At 37.5% G+C, this 27057-nt stretch overlaps 4 protein-coding genes across 5 annotated transcripts in view; 2 read left to right on the top strand and 2 right to left on the bottom strand.

Annotated features, from left to right (window-relative positions):
• LOC118269291 (uncharacterized) overlaps positions 1-9578 on the top strand; it is a gene marked incomplete at its 5' end in the record, with an annotated part of 72832 nt that extends 63254 nt beyond the window's left edge. The window contains 10 exons of the mRNA XM_050698229.1: positions 402-555; positions 1090-1325; positions 2819-2943; positions 3392-3586; positions 4235-4356; positions 4821-4969; positions 5594-5705; positions 6301-6432; positions 7061-7233; positions 8850-9578. Coding sequence (XP_050554186.1) covers positions 402-555; positions 1090-1325; positions 2819-2943; positions 3392-3586; positions 4235-4356; positions 4821-4969; positions 5594-5705; positions 6301-6432; positions 7061-7233; positions 8850-8936 — 1485 coding nt within the window. The remainder of the gene's footprint in view (positions 1-401; positions 556-1089; positions 1326-2818; positions 2944-3391; positions 3587-4234; positions 4357-4820; positions 4970-5593; positions 5706-6300; positions 6433-7060; positions 7234-8849) is intronic.
• Positions 9579-10752: 1174 nt separating this feature from the next.
• LOC118279239 (heme oxygenase 1) lies at positions 10753-14198 on the bottom strand. Its single transcript, XM_050698454.1, has 4 exons — positions 13921-14198; positions 12972-13104; positions 12200-12411; positions 10753-11750 (listed from the first exon to the last, which is right to left on the bottom strand). Exons 1-4 carry the CDS (start codon positions 14018-14020, stop codon positions 11461-11463), a joined length of 735 nt encoding a protein of 244 aa, XP_050554411.1. The 5' UTR covers positions 14021-14198; the 3' UTR covers positions 10753-11460.
• Positions 14199-14604: 406 nt separating this feature from the next.
• On the top strand, positions 14605-23937 carry LOC118269290 (S-methyl-5'-thioadenosine phosphorylase). 2 transcript variants are annotated; one of them, XM_050698452.1, is made up of 9 exons: positions 14932-15445; positions 16026-16249; positions 17364-17539; positions 18584-18721; positions 19182-19361; positions 19810-19885; positions 22076-22162; positions 22395-22517; positions 23018-23937. In XM_050698452.1, the coding sequence occupies exons 1-9, from the start codon at positions 15061-15063 to the stop codon at positions 23051-23053; spliced, it is 1425 nt and encodes a 474-aa protein (XP_050554409.1). In that variant the 5' UTR covers positions 14932-15060; the 3' UTR covers positions 23054-23937. The 2 variants fall into 2 exon arrangements, with proteins under 2 accessions (XP_050554408.1, XP_050554409.1); XM_050698451.1 differs by lacking the exons at positions 14932-15445; positions 16026-16249 and adding an exon at positions 14605-14793.
• The window catches only part of LOC118279202 (transcriptional repressor p66-alpha), a 20122-nt gene continuing 16992 nt past the window's right edge, over positions 23928-27057 (bottom strand). The window contains 1 exon segment of the mRNA XM_050698389.1: positions 23928-26117. The gene's annotated coding sequence lies outside the window, so the exon portion shown is untranslated.

The raw sequence follows: 27057 nt of genomic DNA, 5'->3' as shown, positions 1-27057 counted from the left end.
TGCATTGCCGGCATTTTGGGAGTTAGGAATTTAAGGGGTGGTTGGGGAATTGAGGATTGCGAAGATTGGAAGGGAATTGGGTTTGTTGTTTCGAAAAATTTACTGCCTTGTTAGTCCGTCGCAAATGTGACTGCCGACGGTGTTGGGTTCTTTTCCAGGGTTGGTCGTCATTTTGTGATTTTTTCAAGATTATTATGAATTCCTCAGCAATAAATAGTACTTATACAAACGCAGTAAAATTTACGGCTAACTCGCATAAAAATATTTTTTATGAACCCCGTTGCAGCTTGAAACTAGTCGAGTGTCACACGAATAGTTTACGTAAATAAAGACAGCATATTAAAATCTTTTAACACTTTTACTTACTTCTGAGCATTAACATTCCAATTCTCTATTTACAGGAGGTATCAATAGGCCAATCAGTGCTGAGTCTGCCGGCGTACGTGGACGGAGTGGTGGTGGACAGACAGACGGACTCGCTCTCCGTGCAAGGATACAACGGACTCGACATACAGTGCAACCTCGTCTTCCACACTTGTAAACTGCAGGTTTCAGGTCTGTATTATACCTGTAGTGTGACTATTTTAGCACCGCTACTCTTCACGCGGGTATCAAAAGTGTGGCAGTGACACGTCTGATCATTTCGCGTTCGCTTCTAATCGCTCGAGCAAGACGTCGCATTAGACTGCGATCTCCAATTTGGAGATTATGGCAAATCTGTCTTATCTAAATAAGAAGATTCATAGTTTAACTATGGATGAGCAAATTGATGTTCCCAAATCACTCTCACTTGACAATTACGCCCGAATAATGACAATGCTACTCAATTTTAATCAATTTTATCTTGTATTTGCACAAAAAAATATTATTTGTCATTATTAAGAGCGTCTTTAAATTGAGTGGCGTTTGAGTAATTCAACTGCACGGTTAGTGTAGTAGCTGGGCAACTGGCTGCCGTGCAACGTGTAGTGGGTCTAATTCTAATCCACAAATTGTGGTTTCGGGTCTGGGTGTGTCATGTGCATATGAAATTGTATGTTTGTTTAATATTTAATTAACAAAATTTTTATAACTGTATTCCTCCCACAGGTTGGTTCTACGCGACTCTCGGCGGCCTTCTGGGCACGTACAACAACGAGCAATACGACGACCTTCTACTGCCCAACAACACGTTCACCACATCCGTGTCCACACTGGGCCACGCGTGGAACATCGTGCCCGCCCCCACCCCCACCACTATTGAGAACAAGGACCTCAAGAACGACACGCAGTGCGAGAAGTTCTTCCAGAATAAAGTGTCGCCTTTGAACCCGTGTTTTTCTGTTGTAAGTATTTTTTTTGTTTATTTGATACTAATATATTAAAATAAAAATAAATAAATTAAAAAAATTAAAAAACCCGACTGCATAAAAAACACTTTAAATAAAAACTGAAAAGTAAAAAACAAGCTTAGTCTAAAAGTGTAGATAGCAATGCTATTACCACAAAATTAAATAATTTCATAATCAATACACAAAAAATAATAATCTTATGCGAAACATAATTGAGTGCAACAGTCGGGACCCATATTGAATGATTTTAGTCTTATTATATTATGATCGTAGTTTATTTAATGGGTCCCGACTGTTACACTCAATTATGTTTCGCATAAGATTATTATTTTTTGTGTATTGATTATGAAATTATTTAATTTTGTGGTAATAGCATTGCTATCTACACTTTTAGACTAAGCTTGTTTTTTACTTTTCAGTTTTTATTTAAAGTGTTTTTTATGCAGTCGGGTTTTTAATTTTTTTAATTTATTTATTTTTATTTAACACTTTTTAGTTAGTTATAATACGGCTATGTGTTTCTCAAGATTTCACCCGCGACACGAAACGACAGTTCAGAAACCGCTAGTCAATCGCGTCGCGTAGTACCTATACGAGTATTTAGTTTGGATAATAAAGAACATAATTGCACATAGTATTTTTTTCTATATGTCAGTGATATACCATTTTGGAATCCTCATGATGAGCTCTTTAATTTGATACCCATATTGTAGCAAATAAAAAAAAAATTTTTTTTTGGACTCCTATCTAGGGCGCCTCACGGCCGCCATGTTGGTTTTTGTTTTACGTCACATATCTAAGAACACTTGGGTAATTAAGACGAATCCAACGATACCCTGATTGTCGAAATCCATCAAGCCGTTTCGAAGAAATGAGGTAATAAAGAATATTAGGCTCATACATACAAGATACGCGCGAAAAACATAACCCTTCCTTGGCAGTCGGGTAAAAAGGAAGTTCTCTTTGTCTGATTGTTTGAACGTACATACATCAACAGCCTATAAGTGGCCACTGCTGACCAAAGGCCTCTCTCTTCTCGCACAGAGAAGGATTAAGCATGCGGGTTGGTGATTTCAAACTTATAATTAGACATTATAAGCTCAGGTTTCCTCACGATGTTTTCTTTCACCGTTTGTCAGTGGTGTCTAAATAATCTTAGAAAAGTTACATTAGTAGGTTTCGAACCCGCATTTTATGCATGAGAAGCGGACGTGTGGGAACGTGATACACTTAAAATGTTCTAGAATGTTTATAGTTTTCACCAATAAATGATAAAGTATTTTTACCGACTTCAAAAAAGGAGGTGCTCAGTTCGGATGGTTGTTTTTTATGAAACGTAGCCTTACAGAACGGTTTCAATACGGTTTTTTGTTATTCATAGTCCTTGCCTCAATCCTTGCTACTTTTTTTTTCAAATAATAGTGAAATGATATGATGATGTTGATTTTAATTAAACTAAACTTCTTTACTTTTTTTTGCTCCCCTAGATCCCATCCCTCCCGCTGTACAGCGAGTGTATGTCGGGCGGCGACGCATGCGCACTGGCCAGCGCGTACAAGGAACTCTGTCTACACGAACATGTTCCCACGCACATGCCCGACCATTGCCATCAGTAAGTACATTATATTTTATTTATTTATTTATTAATACTTTATTGTACACCACATAAACACATAGGACAACATAAATAAGCATAGTGTACAATGGGCGGTCTTATCGCACAAGGCGATTTCTTACAGACAACTTTTGGATAGAGTTCAAATACGAATCTGATATAATTGAAACGAGAGCGCGTTCGACGCTCTGATTGGTTGATTTATTCGAGCCGGCCAATCAGAACGCCGAACGCGCTCTCGTTTCGATTACTTTAAACGTAAAGCAAACTCATAATAAGGTTACAGACAACATTTTTGAAATCAAACATTTTCAACAATAAACCACTCACCCAAAAGAACTTTAAATACTTTTCCTAAAATAAAACCTTACTTACATACCAACAAAACTCCGCACACAACAATCACCTTTACCACCCCACAAATAACGACCAATTTCCCCCACAGATGTACGACTCCACAAGGCGATGTTATAGAAGAAGGTGGCTTCCACATCCTGCAATACATACCCAACTCCACCGATGTAGTCATCATAGTGGAGGCCCAGTATTGTAACAAGAATCTGCGCAAGAGCAAGAACATGGACCTCTTTGTTGAAGCCTTCGATATTAAACTACAAGCTAACGGGTTCTCTGACAATAGGTGAGTGGACTTTTTAATTGTGAACCTTTTTAGGGGGGGGGGGGTATCATCTAATGACTTCTCCCGCCTTGGGTGAGGCGAGAGGGAGTGTCAGACTCTTACTGACTAAAAACCACCCCGTTCAACCTTTTTTTTGGGGGGGATCATCCAATGAGTTCTCCCCGCCTTAAGTGAGGCGAGAGGGAGTGTCAGACTCTTACTGACTAAAAACCACCCCGTTCAACCTTTTTTTTGAGGGGCGGGGATCATCCAATGAGTTCTCCCTGCCTTGGGTGAGGCGAGAGGGAATGTCAGACTCTTACTGACTAAATACCACCCCGTTCAACCTTTTTAAGGGGAGGGGGGTCATCCAATGAGTCCTCCCTGCCTTGGGTGAGGCGAGAGGGAATGTCAGACTCTTATTGACTAAAAACCACCCCGTTCCTACTCCTGCTTTTCGAACCGGAGCCCTAGTAACCTGTTACGTTGTGCACTGCTCCGGATCAGGCATCAGTCTCTACTGGGTTTTTAATTATGAACCTATTACTATAAAACTATTATTATAAAATACTTATATTTTGTTAAGTTCTTTGTTGCACATTAATTTTATTGCAAACTGAGCTTTAATACACCTATAATTAAGTCTACATTCCTTTACCTTGTCCCCAGGTACGCGATCGTAGGTTTCGGCGGTAGCGGCGTGTACCGCCGGCCCCGCGCGTTGTATGTCAACAACAAAGTGTTCACTAATCCCATCGAGGTGTCGCTGCATCTAGACAGCTTTATTATTGGTGAGTAATTACTTGTTTATAAGGGATGTAGTCTGAGTATTAAATAAAAGATGATATTATACATATTTCAACAATGTTTACCAGACGATCGCGATCGACTGTTGATATCTTGCTTAGCAATTGATGGGATGGATATTGAATAACAAATAATTATAATTTTGAATACTTAATTTTAAGAAATTTTTAATTTAAGAATTATAAAATAAATATTATCAAATATAAAAATTTTGTGAGAGGAAAGACATTAAGTATAAGAAGGATCCAGAGACTTCTTAAGATGTTAAAAGTAACTATTTATTCACGTATCATCAGTCAGTTTTTATAATTAAAGCTAAGCTCCTCTATTTTTTAAAACCTACACACAAAACGATAAAGTCACATTTCCCTTACACAAACAAATCAACCTTAACACAAACAAAAATCAACTCTCCCCACACGACAATAAAGTAACATGTCCCTCGCAGACAAAGCCGACCTGGTCCGCGGCAACCGCACCCGCAAGGCGGACATGTTCGCGGCGCTGAGCTTCGCCACGACGCTCCCGTTCCGCGCCGCCGTGCCCAAGACATTCATACTCATGCCTTGCTCTAAATGTGACTCTACTTTTATGAGGGTAAGTTCATTATAGGTTTAAAATTTAAATAAGATGAATTAAATTCAAGCCTAGTTTTGAGGGGTGAGCCAAAGCTGCAGACTGCTTAGTAGGTTACCGGGGTTCCAGCTCGAAAAGCAAGAGTAGGAATGGGGTGGTTTTTAGTTAGTAAGAGTCTGACACTCCCTCTCGTTTCGTCCAAGACGGGAAAATGCGTTGGATGATATCATCCCCACATTTTTTTGAGGGGAGAGAATTAGTTACCTACATTTATTTTATGGGTGGGTGGAATAGTAGTCGAACAAACAGATCACCTGATGGTAAGAAATCGGCGCTCACAACACTAGAAAAGTTTCATATGGCTTGTCTTAAAGATTGGGGATGGGGGATGGGGGAGAAATTGGACCTGACTCACACATCAAAACACGACACTTTGGTTGTTTCACGCCGTTTTTCTGTGAGGCCGATCATTCCGGTCGAGCCGAAGCAAGGCATATATTTTTTATTTATGTAACCATACAATGGTGGGCTTAATGCGTTATATCAAAATGCCTTGAATATTTTACAGTATAAAAGAGTAATACTAGTAGTAACACACGAGATTGTTAGGTATGTATTTTATAATATGCTATTTTATTTATTCAGCTGGACTACTCCACAATCTACCACAACCTGATGGAAAGCTCGGTGACGCTGCACATCCTGATGGACGACGACTTCATGCTGTCCAAGAAGAGGGCAGCCAAGTACCTGTTCGGTGAGTTATTTTTACCATTATTTTGATGGGTAAAAGGATATTCTATGAAATATTAACGTAGGGAAACTAAACAACACGCTGTAACAAGTTATTTTAAGAGTATCTTTTTAATTGAAAAATTACAATGTGATGCACGCTGTTGAAAATGCATCTACATGCGGAATAAAAACTTAATATTTATCTATCTATTATTAGTGTAGCGTGAATTTCCGCAAAGTAACACCTGAATCCATTCTATATAAATCGAAAAACTAATTTAAAAGAACCATAGTGTCATGGCTACCGATGACCGTTGGGGTATACGTGTTCGAGAGTGGAGACCGCCTCTAGGCAAACGTAGTTAGATGAAGAGGCCTATATTCAGCAGTATACTAGAAGATGCTGATGATGATGATAGTGATGACTCTCCTATTCGCAGTTTAATTAAATTCCCACATACATTATATAAACGTTTTCAGTGACTACAATAAATGCACCTCTGACTAAAATTAATGATTTTTCCACTTTACTATATTGGAATTAAGACTCAAAATCATTTGAAGATGTTTGATACACATGTCCCCTATATTAAAACCCATACTACCCCTTCCCCCAGGCGTGGACAACACGCTAGCGTACACGAACAAGGACTACGAACGGCTGGTGGGAGACTCGGCGCTGAGGAAGCAAGTCAAACTGCCCAAGGAGAAACTCGGACTCTGCACCTCATTGGCTATGGAGACTAACGGTACTGTATTGTAGATATTTATTTAAATTAGTTTATTTTAGTGTAGGCTGTATCGTTGGTCGAGTGGTCGCAAGCGCAACTGCCGGACAAGAGGTCTCAGGTTCTATTCCAGAGTCCGGCAAAGTATTACTTTGCTTTTTCCAGTTTTTCGAGAATTTCTTAGTAGTAGCACGAAGTCTGAGGACAAAGTATTGCTGGGCTTTTTTTCGGTTAAACGAAAATTTCTCAGTAGTTGCACGAAGGCTGGAATTGTGTCCAGTATATGGCAATAGGCCCACCCCCTATTACATGGGACTTATGGTGAAAAGTTGTATAGCGGCATTACATACCGTAATGTGCACCTCTATCTACATAAAAGGCGTGACGTGATTGATATTATAGATTGTTAATTAAAGTTTTAGTTAGTTTTTACCTGTGTTTTATACTGTCATGTTCAGGGCGGAAAGGGCCATTCAAAAACGTTTCCCCCCTCCCCCCTAAAAAAGATTTATACCTATCAGAGTTGTAACCTACAATGCAAACCTCATCTAGATTTTTTTTAATAATTTTTGATCTTTATAACTGTTTTTTGTAGCGTATTTACAGAAAAAATTAACTCATTTCATTTAAAATAATCCTCTCCCCGCAGGCACAATATTCGCGGGCGCGAAGTTACAAGGCGACCGTCCGACGGCGCGTCGGTTCAGCAGCGTGGTGGGGTCGCGGGCCGCGCTGTCCGCGCCGCGCTGCCAGGCGCCGCCGCGCTGCGAGTGCAGCGACGGACGACTCGTCTGCAGGCCCTGCGCTGATACGCAGAGACTGGTGTGTATAGCTTTTGTATATAGGTTACTAACTTACTTAGATATAGTGACAAGGATTGAAAAGGGAATGTGCGCTGATACGCAGAGACTGGGGCCTTAGTCTGCTATTACAATTGTGTCAGAATGATCGATCACTGAGCAGTGCGAGAGGGACGGAGCTATACAACCTTCATAGCCCCGTCCCCAGACGAGATACACACCAGGGGGGGTGTATCTCTATATATAAAAATCAATTTTGTTCGTTAATCTCGCTAAAACTCGAAAATGGCTGGACTGATTTAGCTAATTTTCTAAGTCCAGGGCAGGTCTTAAAGGTGAAAAAATTTTTTTAGACGGTACTAAATTAGCCAGGTCAGCTAGTTATGTATATAGACTAGCAAAACCCGGCGAACTCCGTTTCGCCACCAATGATTTTCCCTGTTTTCCCGCGTTTTTCTTGAAATTTTACTGATTTTTTTTTTTGCTTTGAACCTCACGCAGCCCGAGACCTTTCCAACGAATGCAAAACCATGAATATCGATTCGTGCGTTCTGGAGTTATAGCGTCAGGAAGGAAAACGCGAGTTTTTTATATTATATAGATTACTAACTACTTGTGTGCGGTTTCACCCGCTGCTCGGCTCCTATTGGTCATAGCGTAATGTTTAATAACGTTAAGCCTTCCTAGATAAATGCACTATCCAACACAAGAAAAAATATTTAAATCGGACCAGTTTTTCCGGAAATTAAGGCGTTCAAACAATCAAACTCTTTCCTACAAAATTTAGCCTGTGATACAACTGGTACAAAAGTGCCTAATTTCTGAGATATCGCTCGTAGAAAAGCATCCTTATAGTCTAGTTTAGTGACACACAATGAGCACTTAATTCAAAACGTGGAACATTAGATTGATAACATTAGAGGTCGGGTCAACATCAATTTATTATCTAATTCTAACATTGTGTGATAAATAACGTATGAGTCTGGACTTTGTAATATGATAACAGTCTTCCCGTAACTAAAAATTTTATTAATTAAATTACAGTTGAATAGGATTTTTTAACTTAAAATAATTAATTGTATTTTCTCGGAAGTGTGGCTGCTAAGAGGGCTCGGGTTCAATTCCCAGACAAAGTATTATTTATTGAATACTAGCTTCTGCCATTCCGTTTTTTCCCTATCCCGTAAGATTTTCGAGGAATCCTTGGATGAGAAGAATCCTACGTATATCTCCTGGTTCTAAGCACCTCCATACTTATTTTCCACCAAATCGATTTAACCCTTCTTGAGTTAAAAATAATGTAACTAACACAACTTTATTTTATGTACATATACAGGATGTAAACGGAACGCTCCTAAAAATCGCAATTTTCTTTTTTTGCCTTTATAATTTTAATCGTTATTGTTATCGTTTTATTCATGCAACGTCGACCTTAAGAAGTTGATTACAACTATTATTACATAAAATAATCATTGTTCAACAAACCTTATTCTTTTGAAAATAATACCCGTTTATACCAACGCCTATTGACTTACGCAACTGGAAGCTCTCCGTTTACACCTTGTATAGATTTTCATGACATGTTGTTAATTATGTAAATTGCTACATAATGTTCTAATTACTTTTCTCTACCCACAGTTGGAGCTTTCATTCTTCAACTCCGATGACATCGATGAGCTGATCGACATGGCGATGGAACCACCCACCCTGCCTTCTTTCAGATGATAAGTACCATAGTACTATAGAATAATGTCAGGATCCCAATCTAAATTATACTCTAAGTAAACCAATGTAAGGTAGACTTTTCAGTGAATTTTGTCTGTAATTGTTAACCGATTTTGAACTTTATTTGCTTAGGTACAAATATTGGAATGTTTCTGCAGGCAATATTAAGACTTGTATACTTATGCAATAGAAGTCAAAATCGGTTGGCATAATTATAGAAATGATTTGTGAAATAGTCTATCAATATTTAGTATGGAGTTTAGTTCCTAAGCTTTTGCATTGAATGTAATTTATTCTCAAAAAAACTGTCGTAAAGTACAAAATTGAACTCAATAGTGTAATGAATAGGGCTCAAAATTGTGTACCTATTATTACTGGTAATAAATTGTGATATTTTTTATCTAAAAAGTATCTTCTTTAGTAAATTGAATATTCTTTTATTTAATGAATTAATAGTTTTTAAATAAAATATGTATTTGTATTCGTAAGAACAAGTTCAAACAAAGTGCAAGTTATTATGAACCTTATTTACTTAAAAATAGAGTTTACAGTGACTATGTAGAAATATAGAAAAGGATTCATGTGTACATATTATTTGATTACAAATAAGTTTGACATTTAATAAAATATTTTTATAAATTATTTCTGGTTATATTATTTCTTACCTTACACCTTTTTTACCGACTTCAAAAAATATAGTGTTCAACTTTCGCCACATTTTTCTCAACATGTATAGTTGAAAATGAAAAACGATGGAAAAGCTAAGCTAAGCTAAACTGAGCTTGGAGGACACGGCGAAGCTGCGGACTACCCCAGAGCTGCGGACTACCTAGTGGGTTTACCGGGGCTCCGGCTCGAAAAGCAGGAGTAGGAACGGGGTGGTTTTTCGTCAGTAAGAGTCTGACACTCCCTCTCGCCTCGCCCAAGGCGGAGAAGCGTTTGGTTGATTTTTCCCCTCAAAAAAAAAAGGACACGGTGGAGCATACAGTAGCGGTGTGCCCCGCATGGAGTTAAGCAGCCGTATCCTTAGGGATGTGGTCAGCGACGGCCATGCGGGGCGAGCGGGACTGGGATGCCGTCTCCTCCTTCTGCAAAGCAGTTATGCTAGCTAAAGAGGAGGCGGGGCGCGTGAGGAACGAACCTCCTCACGCCCCAGCTGTTACAAGAGACACTCCGGGTGTCGGGGATCGCGTGACGATCTCCGGACACCGTAAGAGCGGGTCTGTTAGGCGAGCAAGGGTAGCTCACCGCCCGACTAGAACCAGACCAATGTAAAAGGCCACATCCAACCTATGGTTATTTTCACCCCGTCCGTCCTTCAAATAGAAAATATGTTTACTCCGTACCTATAGGAGGTAATCAAATGTCCTAACTTTTTAATACGATCTCCAGATTTCTAAATATTTTAAAAATTTTAAGTGGATTGGGGAAAAAGCAATTCTATCCAATGGGATGAAGGTTCGATTTTCTTTGACACCAAAAAAAACACATTTTATAATAAACACCTTTATTTCTAACTACATAAGTCTTAAAATCTTGGATATAGAGACATTTTATCGACATCATACTAAGTACAATAATCAATTTAATAATCATAAATCTTATTTTAAAGTCTATTTCAAATATATTCTTAGTTATACACGTAATATAGACAGAGATATTAAAGTACGATATGACTTGTTTGTAAGAAAAGAAAACGCACTGCATTATTTCTTTTAAAAATATTCTCTCTTATTACATGACAAAGGTGTGTCCAGTATACATAAATTGTGACAAAATCTACTAAAAGTTTAGAACCAGACCTGGAAATCGTTAGCTAAATCTTCTAATCAATAGATTTTCAATTTTATTACAGAACCATAAGGTTGAAAATCAATGAAACAAATTCACAACATAGCGACCGATAGCAATCCAATGATTGTATTGACCATACATTTCTTATCCTTCATAATTAAAACTACCATTCTCATAATATTTAAATTTTTAAAATAAATAACAACAAAACATCTCTGCTATAACAAAACTGGAAGTGCTATCATAATAAGAGTTACCGTTCCTGCGCACTAGATGGTGATTGCACAAAGGTTCGCATTGACCAATAATAATTTTCGTTGTTAAAATTTTAAATGAGTTATTCCCGCTCTATAACATCATTTTGTCAACACTGTTGACGATCGAAAGAGTGGAAATAACCATTTTCAATGACTAATGAAATGATATTAGGAAATAAATTTAAGGTACGCGTCCACAGGCCCGCATCGTACGCATCGCAGGCAACGGATTTTAGTTTGTCTTGTATAGAAACTCATACAACTGCGTCCACTGATCCGCATCGTACGGACCGCAATGCCTACATGCGAAGCGTAATGATGACGTCATACGGAATGCGTACGATACGTACGATGCGGGCCTATGGACGTTTACCTTCATGGGGAAGAGACCTTAATTCCCACCAGCGATTGTCAATTTAAGGCGCGATAACTCTCATTATTATAATTTGATTTTATACAATCTTTGGCACAATTTACTTATACATTTTATAAGCCGTAACAACACCAGCCACAATGAGTACAACAGCTGAGAATTTATACAACATATTATACAGAACTTTGTTTTGCCCTCCAACGGAGTTGACGATCAAATTGTTCATCACAAACACCTGATTGCTCTCCTCAATGAATGCGTCCTTTTCTTCCTCAGTCATTTTATCTGCTATCTCATTCATGGCTTGTCTGAAATCCTTCTTTAGTTGTGCTATGTCCGTTCCACTGAAATCTGTTACTTTATCTGTGTATGTTTCTGTTTTGGCGTTTTCTGAAATGAAAGAATACTTGATTAGATATTTGCTTTGATGTCTGGTTAATTTAAGTAAAGTTCAGTCTATGTCTAGCTTAGTTTACTTAATTTGTTTAATTTTTAGTAGCCAAAATACAGTTAGTAGTAAAATACAATTATTAATGAAGTCTAGTCTTCATTGATAATTGTATTTTAAGTGTGGGAGAGCCATGCTTCGGTACGAATGGACTATGACTCGCCTGAAGTGATACCACAGCCTCAGAAAACCGACGTGGAGCAATGCTTGCATTGTGCTTTGCTGTGTGAGTGAGGTTACCGGAGGCCCCTTTAAGAATAATGAATTAAGATATAAGGACTAATAATCCTATTGGCTATTTGTCCAATATTTCTCCATTTCTCTGCTCCGTTCGAGTGGACAGACAGGAACTTAGAACTAAAACATTTTCGTAATTTAAAAAAGTATTTACCATCGCCAAACATCTTCCGTTTCTTAGCCAGAATCTGTCCACCGCTGAGGAGTCCCAAGTACAAGTGGTACACATATGCCATCAGTAGCCTCGGGTTGGACCTCTCTAGCTCCTGTAGATGTTCTATGTAGTTCTCTAGAGCCATCGCCTTGGGTATGGACCTCCAGTTCTCGCCCAAGTAATGTGTTAAGTCATCTTCGAAGGCTTTCTTTCTGAAATGTTTGGAAGAATATTACGTTAGTTCCATATTTTAATATTTTTGTTCTTCATTAATTGAGAGATTTAATTATTGTAGTACAAAGAAATACTACAATATATTTAACACATTGAATGCCGTGGTGGTCACCGGTGACCAACATTAGCGGAGGATTTGCCTTCAACAGTTCTCTATTGGCAGTCAAAGACTTATAACTTCAAACAATTTAGTAAACTTTTGTGTAGATACATGAAAACAATAGGCAATAATTTCATTCGAATTTTCTTCAAAATATTTGTATAACATGACAATGGCAATCGAGCACGTAGCCCACCTGGGGCCTTAGTCTGCTATTACAATATTGTCAGAATGAAGGTTGTATAGCTCCGTCCCTCTCGCACTGCTCAATGATCGACCATTCTGACACAATTGTAATAGCAGACTAAGGCCCCTGATGGTAAGTGGTTACCGTGGCCTATGAATGCTTGCAACACTTGGGGTATTACATGCGCTTTGCTGACCCTTAAGAAACCCCATTATGACCTCATAAAATAAAATCGGCAGTAATTAACAAACCTGTATAGAACCTTATTAACAAACAGCTTGTCAAAGTCTGCCATGTTCAGCCTGGCTTTAGCATCTTCAAGGAAACCAAATACATGGTAGAATATGAACAGACCACCGCCCCAAACTTCTTCATCTCGTAATGCTGGAAGAAAGACAATAGTATTAGAGAATTTATGTAATTCAAAATAAGGTTCATAATGCTATGGCACTCCTTTTAACCACTTGACTGCCAGTATATGAGATACAATAGAAATACATTGGGTCTCATGTTGATCATAGTACACCAAGATTTTCCTGGAGCTGCAGACTGCCTAGTGGATTCCTGGGGCTCTGGCTCGAAAAGCAGGAGGAGAAATGGGATGGTTTTCAGTCAGTTACAGTCTGACACTACCTCTTGTCTCACCCAAGGCAGGAGAAGAGAAATTCTTTGCATGCTCACCAGGCGAGATAACAGTCAAATGACAACCCATTTCCAATATTAAAACAAATCCCCTAGAAGTGGCAGAGGGTAGATAGATATTTCTATCACACCTAATCTCCAGAATGGCACCCAGAGAGATAGAGAAATATTTTCTCTTCTCTGCTCACATTGCCAACAACCTTTTCTTTCATATCAACACAATACAATCATTCATCATTTTGAAATGAATACGTAAGTTTTGGACATCTTATCAATACAATACAGTCACTCATAATTTTTGACATTAATAAGTTTTAAGACAAATAATTATGTACAATGTACATAATCGAGATGGTTCATACATCACCCATATTACAATACAGTAAGATAAGAAAATATTCAACTTTTGCCGGCAATCGACAACAGCGTACATTTTCACACAAAGGGATAATGACGTGACAAAAATAATGCACAGATATATCAAACGTACAATGTATAGAGATACTTATACTTATATTGAAACAAAGCTTAAATAAAAATAAATACTGTATAACTTACAAAGAGCGAACTTCGCGTTCACCAAGGCATCACTAATGTTGTGTATCTTTCTCGTCGCTTTTCTCATGCGAGTTGTAAATAATTCCCCGTTGTCTTCCATTTTCACTGAAGATTGTATGTTTTATCAATAAAATGTGACCGCTCCTACGAACTGTTGAACCCGCACAACCTCGGGAAATCAAAATCAACGTGATGACAAAAAACAAAGATTACAAGATAACTTTTTGACTCTTGCTTTTGACTTAACCCTTTCACTGCTGTTATGGTACCTAACTGTCAACCAACACAAGTGCAAAAACTTCTTAATCGTATTCTTGAAAATTATCAAACATCTTGTCAATAACCAGAATTCTATTACAAATATTGTTGTTATGTATCATAAATTTTTTGAAATTTATTATTTGTAAATCTTTAGAAGTTCCGCTTAGTTTTTTCATGTTAACAATGTCACCACTACCACTTACGGGTTAACTGATCAGCTGTTCATGTGGCCTAAATTTTGACAGGTTTAACGTTTAATTATTAGAAATGCAAAAGGCAATTTACTATTATCTATTGAAGTTGAAATCTTAATTATTCAGAAGTACTAATAAGAAAATATTGATGAATTTATTTGTTTATATAATTTTAACACTCAAAAGCATATTCTATATGGAAAAGTAATTAAACGTTTAGTTTCACATCGAAATTTTTACACTGTAGTAATAATCTTTGTCGTCAGTAGGAAGTTACTGTGTTATTTACATTAATAAACTTGATTGGACGTCTTATCGCCGGCTCTGTGCTCCGCCACACTTTATGATAACTGTTACATATTCTTAATATCCACGCGAATTAAACTCCGCAGCTATGGGCGATTCCCCTAAAATAAAGGTAAATACATGATCAGCATTTTGTAGCAATTTAAAACAATGTTTATGTAAATAATAAAGTGACTATCTAATAAATAAATTTAAAATAATTATTGAAACCGACGTACAAATAATCAAGACTTAAAATTAATAATTTAATTTAAAAGTATGTTAACAAGTTTGTTTATAAATTGATAAACTAATCAGTTTGACTTTGACATTTCCGAAATTGTTATCTAACCTCACTTACTCGTCTCGTATGTCGCTATCTTAAAATTACGAAATTACGATGGCTTATGACTTAAAACAAGAAGAAGAAGTGAAGGAGTACATTGAAAATCTCGGGATTGAGTACCGGTTTGGGTGTTACAAAGAGCAGAAGCCAGAAGTATGTCATCTTCTAGGAGATTACTTGGAGGCTATAAAAAAGGACTATGATAAGGCAGCGAAAGTGTTTAAAAGTAATTGTTTGGATTATAAATTTGGGAAATCATGTCTGAAGATTGGGAACTACACACTTGTGGGGCGAGGGAGGGAGAAAGGTGATCATGTTGAAGCTTTGAAGTACTTTGAGAAGGGATGTGAATACAATGAGCCTGGAGCGTGCTTACACGCTGGTCTGCTGCTCACAGCTACCGGACCCGGCGTGACCATACCTCGAGACGTGCCTAAAGGTAATAACTTCACTTATACATGCATACATAACCTCACACCTGTCTCCCATTGCGGAAGGCAGACAATGGAACGCCAATTGCTACGAATCTTACATACCTCTTTCGTTTATACATGCATAATATCATATCTATTTCCCATACAACAACTAGACACAGAAAGTTCCAGGACTTATAAATGGCTCTTTTCCCGGATAATTGTTATTGAAATGATGTAATTTTCCTATAAATTTCATAATTAATCAGCTAATACTAATTACTATAGTTAATCATCTTTTGTTTTTATTTGAAAAAATATTATTTCTTATCAGAATATTTCCATTCAAGGTTCTATGTTAATTTTTTGTGGCCATTGTTGTCTAGACAGTTTTCATAGTAATAAACTGAAATGAAATGAGAAAACTGAATAGCTTCACTAGAGATCTGACCGATAGACAGACATTTTGTTTTTCTTTATATTGTAATATTTGCTTTGTCACTTAAAAGTGCCTTCCTATTCTATTTGAAATAAATAATTCTGACTTTGACTTTGAATGCATTATAATATTACATAATTTTACTAAAGATTTATTTTTACTTTTAGGTTACAACTACCTCAAGAAAAGCTGCGACCAAAATGATCCGATGGCATGCCACTACCTCTTCGGAATGTACCTGACCGGCGTACCAAAGAACGTAGCAGAATTCAATCCACACAACCCAGAGAAAAACAAAAACATAGAATACATAATAAAATCAGACAAAAAACAAGCATTTCAATTCGCAAAGAAGGCTTGTGAACTCGGTCATATGTATGCTTGTGCGAATGTCAGTATGATGTATAAACGAGGGGACGGTGTAGAACAAAATGCTGAGGAAGCAAAGAAATTCTTCGAAATTGCACAGGCGTTACAGAAAGCTCATGAAACTACGAAAGAGATCAAATTCCAGCAAGGTTTAGATGGGAAATAGTGTTAAATGGATTTGGAGCTTTGCATTTATTTTAGCCTTTCAACAGCCCTCTATGCATTCCTGTTCCCCTAGTACCTAGCTATGGACAGATAAAAATAAAATTATGGAGAATAAATTGTTAAAGATTTTACAAGTATTTTTATACAGATATACTGTTAATTGATAATAATAAATCATTGTGTTTTACAACAAGTAAATGAAATGTAATTAAAATAAAAATAAATAAATAAGTTCTCTATGGCAGAAATGCAACTGGTGTCAGGGGCTCAGAATGTATGTTTGTTAAAAAGTTAAATGTCTTGTATAGTATTGTTGACTGTAGATGTATAAATAAATTATTTCAGCACAACTGTGTAACTCTTTTATTTATATTTTCTTTTATTACCACACAGTTACAGCATTAGGCTTAGTTCCTATTACATGGGACTTATAACACAAATGGTGAAAAGTGAGTGTACGTTGTACAGCGGCATTATGTGCTGTAATGTGCACCTCTGCCTACCCCTTCGTTTATAAAAGGCGTGACGTTGAGTTACAGTAATATCTGAATTAATGGAATACTGACATGATAAGTACATTTCCCTTTAGATATAACGATAGTAGGTACTATACATTTTGTCTCTACTACATAGTGTCAGTTAAAATAAGGAAAAATCCTTCCCCATCTTCCCAATCCTTGATTCCCCAACAACCCTTAAATTCCTAACCCCCAAAAGACCGGCAACGCACTTGTAACCTCTTTGGTGTTTTAAGTGCCTATGGGCGGCGGCGATTGCTTACCATCAAGTAATCCGAGTGCTAGTTAACCGGATTTTTCAATAAAAAAAATCCTGGCCATTCCAATTTCAAATAAGTGGTTTAAAAAAATTAGTCATAAAATTAGGCAGACAAAAACAAAGATTGATCTATCTTTCATTCTGCCACACTCCTTATACTACATTTAAAATTGTCACAAATTAATTTGACACAGATCGGAATTATTGGCGGCTCAGGGTTCGATGACCCCACACTGTTCGAGAATCAAATCGAGAAGGATGTGACGACGCCGTTTGGCAAGCCGTCCGATGTGTTGATTGAGGGGCAGATTAAAGGAGTGCCCTGTGTACTGCTAGCCAGGCACGGGAGGAAACATCAATTCCAACCGAGGTAAGGATGTAAAGAGCTAAAGATCAGTAATCTTTAGACTAGAAGATTCGTTAATGAATTTTGAACTGTATAGTAATGGGATAAGGTTCATTATCGGTTAAAGAAATGTATGAGTTCCATTCCAGCTCGTATGCTGTCTTATAATGTTATAATTACTTAGAAAGTAGACTTTTGAATACGATTTTGAAGCCTATCGACTGTAATCAAAGTAGGTACATACTTAGCTATGTCATTATTATGTGGAGTAGTCACCAATCACAATGAGCCTATATAGACTAAGAGCCTGCGACTCCCTGACTACATTATTATTTTTATCTCATATTTAGGAAAATATTGTTGTAGCATATTACGTTATAATAAAACCGGCCAAGTGCGAGTCGGACTCGCCCATAAAGGGTTACCGTAGCAGCAAGTAGAATGACATAGATAAGGAAAGTTATTATATAACTTTATCTTTATCCTCAGTGTTTGTAGAAATCAGAAAACAGCGCTATTTGCGGTTATTTTCTTTAATGTTTTATTTCCATAAAAACTAATAATGATATCTCATCGTTCAAACCAAATTTTCGTTGTTAGTTTCTATTGAAATCTGGTACAGACAGGGTATGAACTGACTTAGGTGATGGGATACTTATTTTCCCACGGGAACGCGGGTGAAGCCGCTGGCAGTTAGAGCTATACATATCATTATGTAATAAATATTATAGAGCAATCCCTTCTACATTTCAAGTTAAAAGCTATGGAGGTTTCAAGTGACCGACGCGTGATTATCGGAGGATTTGCCTTCAACAGTTTTATTATTAGAACTTATGACGGGATATTTACCATGTTTATTCATTTCGATGAGTTTCCGATATTTCGGCACTGTTGCAAGCGCCATGATCACGGATTAACTGAACATGGTAAACAAGGTAAATATCCCGTCATAAGTTCTAATAATAGTATTAGTGACCATGTCAGTTTAAAAACTTTCAACAGTTTTCTTTCTATTGACCGACAAAGGCTTAAAAATATCCTTATTGTCACTATCCAATCTTCTTCCAGCGACGTGAACTACCGCGCCAACATCTGGGCTCTGAAGCAGGTGGGCTGCACACACGTCCTGGCGACCACCGCCACCGGCTCGCTGGTGGAGGAGTACAAGCCGGGCGACCTCGTCATATTGAACGATTTTATTGATAGGTGAGATTCTATTCTTTAAAGGAAACTTAAACCCTTCGTCCTAGTCATCCAATGATGGGAGAATCATTGGATAAATTTGCCTTGGGCGAGCAAGACAGAGTGTCACTCTTACTGACTGAAACTCTCTTAACCACCCCGTTCCTGTTCCTGCATTTCGAGCCCGATCCTCGGTAAACCCTCTAGGTAGTCCGCAGCTCCGAATCTGGCATCAGCCCTATCTGTAATGGCCTGATAGGTCTTTGAGGCACCGCGGAATGCGACGCGCTACACGCACCAGTCTGGTCCTGGTCGGGTAGCGAGTTAGGTACCTTTGCTCGCCGTCCGCAGACCCGCACTTACGGTAGCATATCCTTAACCCTATCTGTGACTGTCAAACATATTACATATATTAATTTAAGAAGCCAAAATATCTACCACTGCAAAACTCTTTCTTTAACCTCATAATTTTCTCCTTTTGCAGAACCTGGGGTCGTAAATGCACGTTCTACGACCGTACAGAAGGTGGTCCCAAGGGTGTGTGTCACTTACCGATGCGGCCTGCCTTCTGTGAGCGCGCTAGGAACGCCATGATCACTGCAGCTAAGGCCAGAGGCTACAGTCACCATGAAACTGGCACCGCCGTCGTTATTCAAGGGCCTAGGTATGATATTGTTATTGGGTATTTTTACTGTGCCTAGGTAATCTATACGTCATTAGATGATCCGACACACTTCGTATCGCCACAAGCATTTTTTGCTCACCTTTTAAAACTGCCTTAGACTTAATTAATTATTATGTAGTTAGTATGCCTTAGACTTCTACAAAATTTGCCAAATCGCTTCAGCCGTTCTCGAGTTTTAGCGAGATTAACGAACAGCAATTGATTGTAACATATAGATTATGGTTAGTCCCTAAAAACTTACACCTTACACCAGGTTTATGGTAACAGGTTTGCAGTGTTGTGGTATAGAGAGCCACCTGCTCTCCTATGTGAAAAAGATATTGAAAAGAGTTTTCACCGAATCTTGATAACACTCAGTACCGACTGTCGATCATACAGCTGTAATTAACTGTATAGTCGGGAAAGAGACTTATATTTTCCTTTGCAGATTTTCAAGCAGAGCCGAGAGCCTGATGCACCGTCAGTGGGGTGGCCATCTTGTAAACATGACCACAGTACCAGAGGTAACGGATTATGCAAGCATACAAATAAACTAAAAACCACGGTTTACTCACGTACATTAATTGAGAAAGAACCTACTCAGGCTGAGTAGGCTGCGCGACGTCGCCCCGTGCGCACGCGCTGCTCATGATGAAGAGTCCCTCTGTGACTCGAAACTAGTAGAGGTTTTCTCCATTAATTTACGTGAGGAAGTCGTATTTTTTAGTTAATAAAGTATGTTTCACGATAGTTATTATAAGAATACAAATTAATACAAAATATTTATTCTCTGAATTGTATTTTATTTATTTATTTATGTATATATGCTTTATTGTACACATTTAAGTAGCCTAGGTTACATACATTTTAAGTAATATGCGTACAATGGGCGGTCTTATCACACAATGGTGATTTCTTCCAGACAACCTTTGGATGGAACAATTAAAAGAAAGTAGATAAGGGGTAGATGTGTGCACAAAAAAATTAAATAAAAAGAAGGTTATATAATACACTAGCAAAATACTAAATATATACATATATACATACATAAAATATAAATATTGGGTTGTGTGTGTGTGTGTGTGTGTGTGTGTGTGTGTGTGTGTGTGTGTGTGTGTGTGTGTGTGTGTGTGTGTGTGTGTGTGTGTGTGTGTGTGTGTGTGTGTGTGTGTCGTGTGTGTGTGTGTGTGTGACAATCCGGAGAAACAGAGACTTACAAAGTGAGAAAGTATTCCTTTACAAGGTTTTTAAATTGGCATAAGGTTTTGGCACGCCTAACCTCAATAGGCAAGCAATTCCATAACCGAGCCGCTTGTATAGTAAAAGACTTATCGAAGAAGGAAGAGGAATGTATAGGAATGCATAGAGTAAGATTTTCCGACGACCTCAGGGACCTCGAATGTGAGTCACCGAGAAACTGAAAACGCTCTTTTAAGTAAAAAGGGGTTGAAGGGTTGAAAAGAATGTTGTACAGCAAATAAAGAATATGAGAGTTCCGGCGAAGTCGAATAGGAAGCCATTTGAGCTTATTACGGAATTCAGTTACATGATCATATTTGCGAAGACCAAATATGAATCTGATGGAAAGATTTTGAAGTCGCTCAAGCTTATCCAGTTGTTCTTGGGACAGATCGAGATAGCTGACATCCGCATAGTCGAGAATAGGCAGAAGAAGGGATTGAGCAAGTGTAATTTTGGTAACAGTGGGCAAGAAATTACGGAACCGTCTAAGAGAGCCAGCAGAAGCAAACAACTTGCGACTGACCATCTCCAACTGCTTAGTCCAAGAGAGAGAACTGTCCAAGAAAATCCCCAGGTTCTTGACTTCTCGAGAGAAAGGAATAGTTGTATTTAAGAAAGAAACCTGAGGAAGACTTGTCCAATCAATTTTGGAAACAGTACGCGCATTACCAATGACGGTCATTTGCGTTTTGGATGGGTTGATTTGCAGTCCAAAGTTAATGCTCCAGTCGCTCAAACAAGACAAATCCCGATTTACCAAAGCAATGGCTTCCGGCAATTGTTCGAGAGTGGCCTGAGTGTAAATTTGGAGATCATCCGCATAAAGATGGTAGGAAGAAGAAAGACCTAGAGAGATAGAATTAATGAATAGCGCGAAAAGTAAAGGAGATAAAACGCCACCCTGAGGTACGCCAACAGCAGTGTGACACCATGAAGAGTAGGTGTCCTCAAAGTGCACACGCTGCCGGCGGCCAAACAGGTAACTACGAAGCCAGTCAACCACCGATGGAGATATGTTAAGAGAGCTGAGCACGCCAAGCAGAATGTCGAAGTCAACAGTATTAAAGGCATTGCTAAAATCCAGTAGTACAAGTACCGTTAACTTCCCCATCTCCATGCCCGACCTGATGTCGTCCGTAATATTTACGAGGGCCGTGGTAGTGCTATGACCTCGCCGAAAGCCAGACTGATAGGGACTGAGGAGGTTGTGTTTAAATAGGAACATACTAAGTTGGTGGTGTACAAGTTTTTCAAGGATTTTGGATAGGAAAGGAAGGATAGATATGGGGCGATAGTCAGAAAAGGAAGTAGGATTAGGTTTTTTAGGAAGAGGGATGATATGAGCGTCCTTCCATCCCCGAGGGAAGACACCACTGGAAATTGTAATTCAAGTGACGCGCAGAGCCAACACAAATAAAATACAAAACTAATCAAAACATTGAGAGTAATTTTAAGTAATGTATGGTATCCAGGTTGTACTGGCGAAGGAGGCAGGACTGAGCTACGCTGCAGTCGCTCTCGTCACAGACTACGATTGCTGGAGGGAGAATGAAACATCTGTAAGTATACTGCTACAAGAGTATAGTACATCTTCGCAGCATCACTATACGTAGTATAAAACAAAGACGCCTTTTCTGTCCCTATGTCCCTTTATTTGCTTAAATCTTTAAAACTACGCAACGGATTTTGAGTAGCTAAATAAAACCTAAAATATACTTCTCCAAATACTTATAGTTCTATCTTAATTCTAATATAGAAAAAGTTACTAACCATTAATTCATCAATTCCCAGGTGTCAGTAAGTGAGGTGCTAGCGATGTTTGCAAAGAACGTGAAGAAGGCTGCTGACGTCATCATCGACGCGGTACAAGTGCTGGCCGCCGAGACAGACCTCGAGTATCTTAGTGCTCATAAAGTAAGTAGCTATGTAAAAACTTCATTTCTGTTTTTTATGGTATAGGGTGGTAAACGAGCAAGATTACTTGATGGTAAGCAATTGGCACCATCCATGTTTATGGGGAACTGCCTAAGATCTTTTGAAGGAGTTACCGGAGAAAGCGCTTCTGATATCAAAACAATTTAACCAAGAATTGTGAAAAAGAGTAACCTATGGAGTTTCTTGCTCGTTCTTCTCCATAGGAATTTACACTTTGGAACGAGCAAATAGCTTCACTAGAGGACTGACCGACAGACAGACGTTATTAATATTATTATATTTGCTTTGACGTTCAAAAGTGCCTTCCTGGTCTATTTGAAATAAATAATTTTGACTATGATTTTGATAAACTCACCGCAAGGCGAAACACAACGCTTTTATAGTTTCAAGCCGATTTTATGTGAGATTAGTGAGAGTTAGGTGGTTTGGATTAATGTCTGATGATGCTCATACAAATATACAATATATTTTGGTTTCAGGAGCTAGTGTCATCTGCAATCATGCTGAAAGAATAAGCGAAGCATACCTTTCTAATACATAAGAGCAATCTCAAAGTTATATTCCGTAAAAGTACACACATACCACTATTGTATACAGTATTTTGTAACTTTCATTTCCGATAGATATAAGTCATAAGTACAGATATGAATCAATATACATATATTATTTTATGTAATAAAATAAAATAAGAGCAGTCAGCCAAGTATTTGGTATGCAGGTAAAAAAGAACAGCCATTTGATAAATGTTTCTCCTCGACGAAGGAAAAATAAATATTGATTTAGAGCAAAGACAGTAACTATTTATTTTTTATATTATTTTTAATTGTTATACTAAATTGCAAGTGTCTTAATTGGCTGGCTACTGAGTTCGTACAATGTGTACTTAACACATTGTACGAACTCAGTAGCCAACCAATTCCGGGCGTCGGGGATTGCGCGATGATCTTCGGCCTACGACGGCGAGCGAGGGTAGTTCGCCGCCCGACCAGAACTAGAGCCGTGTGTGCGGCGCGTCACCTTCCGAAGCGGGCCTCAAAGAAACATCAGACCAACACAGATGGGGCTCAGTAGGGCTGATGCCGACCCGAAGCTGCGGACTGCCTAGCGGGTTACCGGGACTCCGGCTCGAAAAGCAGAAGTAGGAACGGGGTGGTTTTTAGTACGTAAGAGTCTAACACCTCTCGCCTCGCCCAAGGCGAGAGAAGTCATTGAATTACTCATAATGGTTACCATCTCTGTACTAAATGAATCTTTATTTTCTCACCTGCATACCAAATAACTTTGCTTCTATACATACATATACTTTAATTTTATACTATTTTTCTTTGTACAACATTATATTTTTTTAAAGGATCGACATTGTAGAAATTAGAATTGAAATAAAAATCGTTATTCCTTAGCAATATCCATTTATTCGTAGCCTAGTTAAAAACACATCATATAAAATGATTGGATCACTTACAACTAAAGTTTCACACATAACCGTTTTCCCTCAGAGTGCTATTTGTGTACATTGCTGGGCAAACACATAGACATGCAACATTTAACATAAATAAATAAACGATACATATAAATGAATATTTTCTCAACAATATTGTGGTATATTGATGTCAATATCAAGGTTAAAACTTTATATTAGGGTAGAAATGGTGACGGGGTATGAAAATATTAGACACATATTTTTTTCTTTCTAACTAGAAAAGTCAATTAATGTTCGGGAGTTGACGAGTTTGTTATGCAACATAGCTCAATATAAAATATACCAAGATGCGATGGTCTGTTATAATTTCGATTTTAAATTTAACTTGATTGCTTTTCTCTTTTTAATTTATACCACGACGGTGGCAAGAAAGCACACGGCCCACCTGATGGTAAGCGGTTACCGTGGTCTATGAACGCTTGCAGCACTTGATATTACATGCGCTTTGCAGACCCTAAAGAAACATATTTTCTCCCTTCTTGAAGTACCACATATTGTAGCCTACTGGGAAAACTTCGGCAGGGAGTTTATTTCACAATCAGAGGGTCCTCCGAAATTGCTCGGATGCCGAACTGTACGGGATTATTTGGACTCCATTGTGTGAGACAGATGGTCAAAATACGTGTCCAATATTTTAAAAGTCATCATTTCCATCCATAATATTATACTCTTCTACCATTCTTCATGGAGTAGAAAGGTCCATAAAACCAAAATATGCCAATAGCATACATTTATGCTAATGATTTCAACATGTTAGAGGAAGATTGGTCTTCACCGAATCAAGTCAGAGTCGGTCAAGATTAAGCTTCAATTTGAGTTAAAATTACCTCTTTGATCAGTAAATGAGGCACAATATATTACATATTAATTTCGACAAACATTTAGTGTTAATACCAATGTTAGTCCATGCAAAATTAAGTCAATTCTTTTATCAATCAAGTTATTTGTATGAGTTCAAAAATGTTCTTATAAGCATTTGATTTTAAATTGTTAACTATGTATGCACATGGCATGCAGATTAATACAAAATCAATTTCATATTCATCTAAAAAATAGGTTAAAAATGCACATGAAATAAATAACATTAAGAAAAATAAGAGTTGAATAAAAGTTATAGACAGAATACGAATAAAAAAATAGCGAATATAGATTAAAAATCATCATAAATACATTTTAAAATTCGAATGTTGGCCAGCAATGCCATATATTGAGATCTTAGTGTAGTTATTAGCACAAAACTGTTTTTATCGTTGATATTTTATTTATACTAATCTAAGCCATTTACGTATTTAAAAACTTGTGCATCGCTTTGTAAGACATTGAAAAATTATCCTTATGTACTAATTATATACTATTTAAATCTAGATTCTCTTAGAAATGCATTCTCGCGGTGTGATTCTCAAAGAATGTATGAAATCTAGCTATTTTTATCCTTAAACCAATTTGTTTTAGTAAATAAATCATTTTGACCGCTGTGACAATTTTAAATTGAATAATTTTAAAGTGTATGTCAGTTATAATCGTATTTACGTATGGTAGTTGACATGCAAAATTGCGTCTTATTAACAGCAATATAAAATCCATAATCGTCAAACCTTCAAAAAGTTTTAAGGTACATTTTAGTAAATACATAGCGGTCAAAAACTGAACACAATTTGTTTAAAATTTTAAAACAAAAAAAGATAAAAACTATAATTCCCAATAATTTCATTTAACTTCCAAACTAAATCTTTAGTTATCTATTAAACTTCACATTCGCCGAATACCGTACGTAGCGTACATAGAAATTAAAACTTAATATTTCGAAAGTGTAAAAGAGACAGCAATACCTATTGTAGAGCTCTATCTCTCTCACACTGCCATAAAACGTCATAATATCATGTACGAAATACCACCACTCTGAAGTTAGGTGGGCACCTATATATAGCTATAGCTGTCCTTATCGCTCTTAGTAATTTGTGCTATTCGCGTCTCGCTCACTCTGCGGCTGACTTCAGGGCGGTGGTTGGTTTAAGATTTACGTTGTATTTATTGTTACGATATCACTGCGCCGTCAATCGTCTACTTCCACTTGAAATTCATGGTTGATCTCCATAGAGCTGTGAAAGAAATTAATTCATTACGAAATTATACGGAATGGCCAGTAATTAACCTTTAAGTACCGACGTGGGGCCTGTGAGGCCGTGGCGGATAGACAAGTTGTTAGCCAGCAAGAGACCCGTGTTCATCAGTAGCTGCGAGTTTAGTTGCACCGACGTCGTAGAGTGTGGTAAAAGTACCGGCGAATACTGTTTTGGTAATTTATGTCGATTTAAAATAACGACGCGGCCTCTCAGGCCCAACGTCGGTACTAACGTTAGTTTTTTGTTTGAGCTATGATCAAAATAAAGTGCTTAATTTCAGAAATCAAACTGCTAATAAGAATAATGGATGTACCTGGGACATCGAGGGGTAAACCTAGTTTACCTACAGATATACAGCACTATTCCAAAAGACCTCGTTTTCATATAAATTCAAATAAATAGAATACTCGGTTCAGATATGCCAGATTTAGTTCAATATGAGGCGAACGAAGAAAAAATTAAGAAAAGTACATATTTTTCTATTTCGATTTTTGAGGTGCATCTTGTACACCTAACCGAAATAAAAAATTCACATATCCATGTTACTTATGCAAGAAACATGTTTGTTTACAGTGCGCCAAACAAGTGTGTCCTGATTGTAACTTTGATATTGGACATTTTTTTTATTTCTGGAATACCAAATACTTTTTGTTTTTTTTATGTATCTAATAACCCATAAATTTAAGAAAAATATAATTTACGGTTCCTAAGAAGTCATATATTGTTATTTTAGATTTTTTTGTAGGCTTGTAATTTTTTAGTTAAAAATGGGACCAAAGATTGAAAGTGTTATAATTTAAAAGTTTATTAAAAATTATTACTAAAAATGTCATTTCTTTTATTTGTAAATTCCAAATTAACAGTTTGACCTATAATTTGATGTATTATTATACATATTTTTTACAAAACTCAGTGT

This window comes from Spodoptera frugiperda, chromosome 14 (assembly GCF_023101765.2).
Source record: "Spodoptera frugiperda isolate SF20-4 chromosome 14, AGI-APGP_CSIRO_Sfru_2.0, whole genome shotgun sequence".
Taxonomy (NCBI): domain Eukaryota; kingdom Metazoa; phylum Arthropoda; class Insecta; order Lepidoptera; family Noctuidae; genus Spodoptera; species Spodoptera frugiperda.
Note: the sequence above shows the minus strand (reverse complement) of the source record. Positions and strands in the feature narration are given on the sequence as shown.

What these genes read in the sequence shown, in the direction of transcription:
- LOC118279239 (XM_050698454.1), bottom strand. Translation starts at nt 14,020, where the DNA reads ATGGAAGACAACGGGGAATTATTTACAACTCGCATGAGAAAAGCGACG. An exon ending in GAACGCGAAGTTCGCTCTTT is followed by an intron (nt 13,105 to 13,920) that starts GTAAGTTATACA and finishes TCTTTCTTCCAG; the next exon opens with CATTACGAGATGAAGAAGTT. An exon ending in ACGGAAGATGTTTGGCGATG is followed by an intron (nt 11,751 to 12,199) that starts GTAAATACTTTT and finishes CTTTCATTTCAG; the next exon opens with AAAACGCCAAAACAGAAACA.
- LOC118269290 (XM_050698452.1), top strand. Translation starts at nt 15,061, where the DNA reads ATGGCTTATGACTTAAAACAAGAAGAAGAAGTGAAGGAGTACATTGAA. An exon ending in TTGAACGATTTTATTGATAG is followed by an intron (nt 18,722 to 19,181) that starts GTGAGATTCTAT and finishes CTCCTTTTGCAG; the next exon opens with AACCTGGGGTCGTAAATGCA. An exon ending in ACATGACCACAGTACCAGAG is followed by an intron (nt 19,886 to 22,075) that starts GTAACGGATTAT and finishes TATGGTATCCAG; the next exon opens with GTTGTACTGGCGAAGGAGGC.